This window comes from Epinephelus fuscoguttatus, linkage group LG12 (assembly GCF_011397635.1).
Source record: "Epinephelus fuscoguttatus linkage group LG12, E.fuscoguttatus.final_Chr_v1".
Taxonomy (NCBI): Eukaryota; Metazoa; Chordata; class Actinopteri; order Perciformes; family Serranidae; genus Epinephelus; species Epinephelus fuscoguttatus.
In genome coordinates, this window is record NC_064763.1 from 27,032,472 (window position 1) to 27,041,267 (window position 8,796).

The 8,796-nt window shown below is 37.9% G+C and overlaps 1 protein-coding gene across 2 annotated transcripts; it reads right to left on the reverse strand.

Annotated features, from left to right (window-relative positions):
* Nucleotides 1-586: 586 nt before the first annotated feature.
* On the reverse strand, nucleotides 587-6,295 carry LOC125898111 (uncharacterized). 2 transcript variants are annotated; one of them, XM_049591781.1, is made up of 6 exons: nucleotides 6,163-6,295; nucleotides 4,835-5,149; nucleotides 4,321-4,628; nucleotides 4,062-4,157; nucleotides 3,370-3,408; nucleotides 1,564-1,683 (listed from the first exon to the last, which is right to left on the reverse strand). In XM_049591781.1, exons 2-5 carry the CDS (start codon nucleotides 5,141-5,143, stop codon nucleotides 3,378-3,380), a joined length of 744 nt encoding a protein of 247 aa, XP_049447738.1. In that variant the 5' UTR covers nucleotides 5,144-5,149; nucleotides 6,163-6,295; the 3' UTR covers nucleotides 1,564-1,683; nucleotides 3,370-3,377. The 2 variants fall into 2 exon arrangements, with proteins under 2 accessions (XP_049447736.1, XP_049447738.1); XM_049591779.1 differs by lacking the exon at nucleotides 3,370-3,408 and having other exon boundaries at nucleotides 587-1,683.
* Nucleotides 6,296-8,796: the final 2,501 nt, after the last annotated feature.

Consider the following 8,796-nt stretch of genomic DNA (forward strand, 5'->3'; position numbering starts at 1 on the left):
ACTGTGTAAGCAATGATATTGATCTTATATCACATAAAGATAACATTTTTGAAGTTATTGGTCAGTATAAAATTATGTTTATCCAAAGTATGTGGGAAAAGTATAACAACTGCACAAACTAGGGATACAAAACAGCAAAGAGCCTTTATAATTGCATCCTGTAACATTATCTCACCCATTCCTAAATCTACATTTTACTCATATTTGTAAAATATTGCAGTGGCATAAAAAGTAGATTGTTTCTAATGTCACGCTTCAAAGTACTTCAGTTTCCGAATTCTATAAAATGTTGAAGTTCTTTTGTAAACCATGTTGAATCTTCTCAAAGTTGAATGGCTGACTTATAACTTTCACCACTGATTCAGATGTGCAGATGATCTGGTCCTAGCAGTGTAAGTAATATGAACATACATACTGAGTATCACTGACAATAAAAATGCCTTCCACATAATTTAATTTGAGACATTAAAGCAAGACCAGCATTAATATATAAATAGTAAGGTTATATTTGGGGTTACAAATAGTCCAAGTTACAATTACCACATGTTGCAATAATAATAGTAACAAAAATGATTAGGCGTTGTGGTTGTTGGAAGCTTACAGGCTTTATTGTGACACTTTCTTTCACATTTAGGCACAACAGTGGTCCTTATTTCTCACTGCTGCAGAGAAGAAGGTACCAATACACAGAGATGGCAGACAGGGGAAAAGTGTTTTGCTTCATTTGAGGTTGCTGATAACCTACTGGATATGGCTTTATAACATTATCATTGTTAACATTAGGAAATGAGTCATTACATATTCCCTCCCATCACATTATCAAAGTATTTATGTGTATAGTGTTCATACATGAATCATCCACAGGTCACTAAAAGTGCCAACCTCTACCTCAAGGACAGATATGAAAAAAAGATCCCACTTGTATACTGCTTAACTATGTATATAAAAAATTCCCCTTTCATAGAAAATACACTTAACAATTTGGCATAATCAAACAACTTTAAAAAAAAAAAGGAATAACAAATGTTAGTAACATTATTGCATACATACATATAAAGTAGAGGGAAATGCTTCTCCCCTTCGTCACTAAATTTAGTGTTAGTTCTCCCGATACAATTTTGGTCTCGTGCAATGTTTCTTTTAAAGTAAACTTCAGAAACTAGCAGAAGAGTGAGAATACAAACTACAACATTATTATCTTGACATGTAACTAAGACATTTGGTTGTAGCAGCTAGGACAGGTGCACACACCACAATACAGAAATCCCTTTGGTAGCTACAATGAGGATATCTTACCCACAACCAGCTAACCTGAGACGTGTAAACACACAAGAAGAACTTGAATGTTGCCGACTACACACAACGTAGACAAAAAAGAAGACAAGCTGCCGTATAATAATAGTCTCCCAGTATCGTCATGACAACACTACATATAAATGTAACGGTGATACCTCAATAATGATAAATGTAAAACATGTTTACAAAAAGGTCCTGCGTTTTACACACACAAACGCACACATGCATGTAGCTCAGTTGGGTTTGCGGATAGTGTTCACAGCTGTGTGGGCCCAACCTCCCACTGCGTTTGAGAGGTTTGAGGCTCGGCGTGTGAGGTTTGAGCGACTCAGTTTACCGCTGGGGTCCAACTTTCGCATCACCGCTCCTCCAGAGCGTGCCCTCGTACTGCAGAGAAGAATAAAAAAGAGTGAGTTGTGGAGTGTCGGCAGCTATTGACTCAGTTTTAAGACTTAAAATAATGTTTTTTTATATTTACTGAACGGTCACCATAACAAGTTGTACATGAGACAGATAATATGTGGGAAAAAACCAAACATGTTCCTCTGCCTTCTCATATAGTGCTTATAATGGCATCACCACTTGTGAACAAAAAAACAATCAGAGCTGAGGAGTCTCTATTGCAGCTGTCGATCATATCATTATCTGCTTGTGAACTGCAGTGAAACTGTCAAACTAGGCAGCGCGGATCAAATATGAATCAAGATTCTGTTACTTCATTGGCTATTTCTCACCTCAAATATTTTCAGAATCACATTTTAGTGCACTGCCCACCAGCCGGAGCAAACTTTTTTTTATTTTACAACTAAACATTACACTAAAGCCCTGTTTCCACCAAGCAGTTTGGTATGCTTTTTTTCCCCGTTTCCACTGTGAAAAATTGTGGATGGTAATAAACTGTTCTGGAGCTGTGAGCACTGCAGTCTGTTGGTCATTAGCAGACGGTCACTCGGCTCAGGTGGAGTTGTGGCTGGATTTGAGGCTCATGTAATCACTGTTCATACCATGGAGTTTTACATATATTAGTAAACTGTAACTATAAAATGAAAGGATGTTTTGCTGCCTCTCGCAGCAGCTGTAGTCGGAGGAAACGCTAGGGACTAGGTACCATGTCTGAAGGGTTACTTCTGGTTCCAAAGGTACCATACCAAAAGTGTTGGGTGGAAACAGGGTTTAAAATATATTTCTGCAAACATTTCAGGCAATGCAGTAACAGAACGCTAAACCATATTTGATCAATGCTGCCTGCAGTGACTGACATGACTAACAGCTGCAGTAGAGACCTCTCAGCTTTGATTGATTATTTCCCAACAGCCAAAATGCCATTAGAAGCAGCAGGACAAGAGCACATTTTTTTTCACAGATTATCTGACACGTGTAATACTGTGTGTGAGCTTTTAGTGACAATTTAAGCAAATATGACAGTTATTTTCATAAAAGTTACCAACGACATCTTTAAGAGTGCATCCAATAAGAAATAGAAAATAGGACCAAATGCATCATCAATTTACTTCTCTCCTCTTTACGAGTGCATCATTTTTTAAAATACATTCCTTTGTTTGTTACTTTTAATGTTATAAGGACTTTGAGCTGCAATTTGTGTATGAAAAGGGGCTATATTGTTATTGCTCCTAAAAATGAATGCCACTGATGACCTATCGGGAAATGTTGAGATGTTTTAGTACATCTAGAAACCGGATTTTAAGACTTTTTAAGCCATGCTTCACTAGTGTTATTCAATCATCACCTTGAATTTGGATAACATTAAGTCACATTTTTAATTGCAGGCACTGTGGTCAGTAGGAGAAAGGGTGTCAGAGCTAATAGGGTGACAGAAAATGAGTCAATGTGTAAAGGAAAGAGTAGTGAAGGAGGAAGGAAGTGTAAATCTGATAGAGAGGAAGAGCAATCTTTATTTAGACAAGGCAAGTTATTCATCAGTTATAGAAGAGCAGCTTTTCATACATGCATTGACACCAGGCCAGCCCTGCCATGAGCTTTTGTGTCACAAAATTAGGTCAGAGCACGTCTCCACAGCTAAGCTGGTTTTAGAAGCATAACTTTTTTATTTACCTTCTTCCCTACTCGGCAATTAGGGAATAGTTGAACTGCCTGCAGTCGGAGGAAAACAAACTTGTGTTTAAATTTCCATAAGAGGAGACTCTCACACAGTGAGGAGGAAAGCTGCTGTCTGTCTGCATGTACAGACACAGTCACTGTCCGTGTGTCCTTCTGTTTCTTCGCAGAGCATCTCATTATTTACGGGCCAATCCAGACCACGATTCAACATTTTGAAAGTCAACACAGGAAGTGATGTAAATATACTCCAAGGTCTCTCAAGCACATTTTTGTCATTTCATCTGGCTCCAATTCCCACACCCATACTCTCTCCCCCTGCTGACGCCCCCCTAACTCCCTCCTCATCCGAATACCAGAAGAAACACAGACCCAGTTTCAAATCTACCCGGGAAGAATGTGTGTGGGGGGAGGGGAAGGAAGTCTGGGGACCCACAAGCTGTGCAGGGATTCTTTGAGTGGGAGGGTGAATAGAATGGTCTTCTCTATGCAGGATATGTATTAATAATCCTGGACCGATAGCTTCCACTAGTACACACAACACTCTCATTCACCTACAGCACACACATGCTTTCATTCATAGAGAAATACAGTATTTTAACCACCTTCTGCTCACTATTACTCATAAAAACAGGCCAAACTTCTGACTAAAAGTTAAATGAAAGAAGATGAAGATGAGGATGCTTTACCTGTCGTCTCTGCCAATCAAGTCATCAAAGGCTCTGGACAGGTATTTGAGTTTCCTGAGCCCACTGGACACTGACTCCAAATCTTGGTCAAACTTTCTGTTACAGCAGAGAAACAAACACTCAGAGCAGAGAAAATAACAGCAACGAATATAGCAAACAAAAAACAGCAGGACCAACTAACAAAGCCACAGATACATCAGCTGTATCATGACTGCAACTGCATAGGTAGTTATGAAGCTCTGAATAACAGAAGACTCACTGCCTCTGGTTCTGCGTGTTCGGGGAGGCAAAGGGACTCCGTAATGCAGCCATGCGGACCAGCTGTCGCCTGCCTCCACCTGTTTTCACTCCTCGTACGCTGGCCTCGGGAGTCTTTCTGCCTCTGGAGCCTGGGGTACGTCCAGGTGTGGCTGTTGATCTGGGGGTGCGTCTGGGTGTTGTAGCTCGGCAAGGTGTACGTCTTGGGGTACGGGAAGTTGATACACCAGCTTCTTCCCCATCACATATCCGACCCGGGGTTCCTACCAAACACTCTTCACGTGAAAACTCTCTGTTCCTCTGCAGCCTCTGGGTAAGGGAGAAAAGGAGAGATGATAGGGAGGACACAAATTAGCACATAAGTGGCTTGATTATCATACATTTACATCCCAAACTGAATTAACAAGGGCTCTAAATGTAGGGTTTTTTGACTGACTTACATGGCATCAAAAGTAAAAAGACAGCAACTTGAGATTAAGGCCTCTTCACACACAAAGTCAGCTGGAAACCCTCACCTGATACACTTCAGTGATGGAGTTCCGAGCACTGCGTGTAAGTTTACGGACTGGGTTGGGCTTTGGCTGCTCCTTCATGGTTTCCCACGTTGGATTCTCTGGGAGAGAGTTGGTCTGGACTGCACGCAGCGGGAGCCGCTTGCGCAAAGACATGCGCAGAGAATTGAGTGAAGATGAAGAGCGAAGCTTGCGGAAACGGTCGGGGGCTTCTGGGGAGCTCTCGGCCCCGTCGGACTCATCCAGGACTGTGTGTGCCCGCCAGACTCCCACCACAGCTTTACCAACTCCATCCATCACTGAAGATGCCATGCTTACCTGCAGGAGGGGAGTGGAGGGTTAAAAGAGCAGCTGAGGCTGTATTATGATAGGATAAACATTTTTAATAGCAGATTGCAAAGCAGATGTTTCAAGTGCTTTACAATGTTACATGTTTAAAGTAAATAAATAACTCCACATCTCCTGCAAACTTTCTGGTGCAGTAGATAGGATGGCTGCAACTATTTTAATAATGTATGAAGCAAAAATGTTTCAGCTTTTCAAGTGTAAGGGTTTACAGTTTTTCTCTTTTTAACATGGTTGTAAATTGAATGAGTTTTGGACTATTGGTTGGAGCAAACAACCTATTTAAAAACATAATCTTTAGCTCTGATAAATTATGATGGAACATTTATGAATAACTAGATTAATCAAGAGAGATACCTCCAATACAGGACATAATTCAAATAAAAGAAGCTTATTAAAGGCCACTTAGAGCAACAGAAAAATGATATATTTCCAGATGTTAAGACGGAGATAATCAAGTTTAACTCTTCACAATCTTTGGGCTAATTAAAGTGTAACTGGTGCTTTGAGAAATGACTGCACAATTATGTGTTACTGACCAAAAATGTGAAAAATGTTGATGAACAAAGGAGGGTAAATGACCCGTAACAACCCGTACAACAAGGCAGCAGTTAATCGTGTTAGTGAAAGTTTGGTGGCCATTGTTTGATCAGGATTTCTAGCTTTGCACACTGACCTTAACGTTAACGTTATGGCTCCATAAAAAAACACAGAGGAGTAAATAGCAGTGATTTTGCACTTAAGCGTCAAATGGGAAGTTACAAGTTTCACACTCGCAACAATTAACCGTAGTATTAGCATCATTAGCAATAACAGGGCGGTGATTATCATTCACAGACAACAATAAGAGGGCTGTGTTCGCACCGGCTGCTTATCTGCAGAAACGTTAGCTAACTTTAATACCTCCGTTGTTACGCTAACGGTAAATAACGTCCACGTTACACACCTCACAGTAATACCAGCTGTTTATCCAGTCGCTTTCTTACCTGAAAGTTTCAGTTGTGTGTGAGTCGTCTGCTTCAGCTGCCTGCTACTGCTGTTTCTTTCTTCCACTGTTTGAATTTGGCGGTGGACCGCAGACCGCACGACACAAAAACAGTACCACGCCCTGTACGCAACGATCCCCCAAGTGACGTAATACGTTACGTCTTGACGTAAGATTAAATTGACGCATTGGAAATATTATTGAAAATAAATATTAACAGACCCTGAAAACAAAATGGCTCCTTCTCAAATGAAGACCAAATAACTGCTTTGTATTAACTATAATTTGTATTTTTATTTTATTTATTTTTTCTTTTTTTCTTTTTTCCTTTATTGTGTCTGACATCTTTTTTTATTCCTTTTTTTGTTTGTTTTTTTACACGGTTTCATGGCCATTTACTTTAATAATATGATGGACCTGCCTATTGCTGTAATTCCAAATTGTTCAATAAAGTTTACAAAAATTATTAATTTAATTTAAAAATGCAATTAAAAATTAAAAAAATGTTTTTAATTATTTTATTTTGAAGCCACTAAAATAAATCAATAATAATAGCCATGAAAGCCATGTTCAATAAAATTTATAAAAAAATATTAATTGACTTTAAAAATCAATTTTTTTTTTAAGTTTTCAATCATTTGGATCAATCCAAAAATGTAAAGGGTCACAAAGAAATGAAACCAACAATTGGTTCAAAATTGAGATGACACAATACTAGCAAAAATAAATAAATAAAATAAAATAAGATAAAATTAATAATCAGAAAGCCATGTTCAATAAAGTTTATAAAAATATTAATTAAATCTGAAAATTCAATTCAAAATTCAAAATAAAAAAAAGTTTTCAATCATTTTACTTTGAAGGCCAACAATTGGTTCAAAACAGAGATGAGACAATATTAGCAAAAAAAAAGAAAAAAAGAAATCAAATAAATAAATAAATGAATAAAATAGTAATATTCAGTCAAGTCTATTACCATCTACCATTCCTTGACCTGTTTTCAGTTTCTGTGTATCCCTGTTTCCTTTTTCTTTCTTTTTGTATAACTATTCATGAGCACTACAGGTAAAATTAATTGTAATTAATCATAAGATTGTAGTGTTAGACAAGTAAACTGATATTCATAATTGTTTGCAGATTTATTGGATACATTTCTGGAATAAAACTGAGAAAAAAAAATACCTGCAGATTATCTTCATTATGATCATCATGTCTCAACCTTTCTGAAATATCTGTCCAACATACTTTGCCTTTTTATTTTGCAGTACACTGTACTACAGTATACAAGCTAATGTGAATGTGAAGTGAAATTCATATGTTCACTGAGTAGCAGTTCTTTCAGCTACGATCAAATGCAATCCCATACAACAGTCCAGCAATAAAGCTTATCTTTGTGAGGTTTATGATGTTCAGATTTTAATGACTTGGCCTGAGATGTTGAATTGTTACCAAACTTACCAGGTGGCTGATGAAACCTGGAAGGCTTTTGCATCAGCTAGTGTTGCTGTTGTATTGCAGTACTGTTTCTAATATTTTGTCTACCCCATTTAGATACATAAGGAGGACAGAAAGTGATTAACACATCTCAATTTAACAAAGTTAAGCCTACATATCATGCAACAGATATTTATCTTATCCCATATATATGGGGGAAATGAAATATAGATAAAAAATTTCATTGGAATTACCTGGTTAAGAGTTAAATTAAATAAATACCTGATGATAAATACTCAGTTTGTTCTGCTGCATTGTGCAGCCTATTGACACAGACAGACAAGAAGAGCAGGTCACTACATTTGCTATTTGTCATGTAACATGGGGTTTTTCTCTTCCTCGTTTTAATACTTCACTCTGTGTCTTTATTTGCACATTTACACAAAGCTGTCATTATCATGGATAGGAGGTGCTTTAAAGCAAAGTGACCAGCAGATGTCACTACAGACCTGCATGTGAAACACATTCAAGCACCCAAGCTTCGAGATCTTTGTCATTATCACATATTTTGTTTTAGTCTGTTGTGATTTAATAAAGGCATTAAAAAAAGCCCAGGTCTCCACTTTTAGTCTGTTTTTTCTTTTAAAACAATTTGTGATGAAGCTGTTTGGCGAAAAGAGTTTTACACATGTCAGTTTGCAAGTTAACCAGAGCTCTGAGCAACATTCAGATTCTTATTTTGGCATGAAATGAACACGTGAGACTTCTGAGAGTTAATTAGTCCTCACATTATTAATAATTACTGACTTTTGGAGAAAATCATAGCCAACTTAAAAGCCTCACACAGGAAGGGATCAAAGTCTTGACTACAGATTCGAAGCTGTGGGCATAGCACAATAAAAGCCTCCACTCAAGCCTGTCCTCATACTGCATATTTGATAACAACTTTACTGTGCACACTTGTGCATTCTTGTCAAACGTGCTGCCATCCTTGTATGGTATTGCACTGTTTTATGTGAACCTGTTAAATGTTTCTTTATTGGTAAGAACACAAGTATCTCGACTTTGACCCTCATGACTTCATATTCCCCTTCCCTTTTTCTCATTAAGAGTAAATGTATAACATGATTTTAACAAGCCGTGATTGTATTGTTGAGTCAGGAGTTAAAGTTCAGCGCAAATCTGGAAAGAGACCAACATG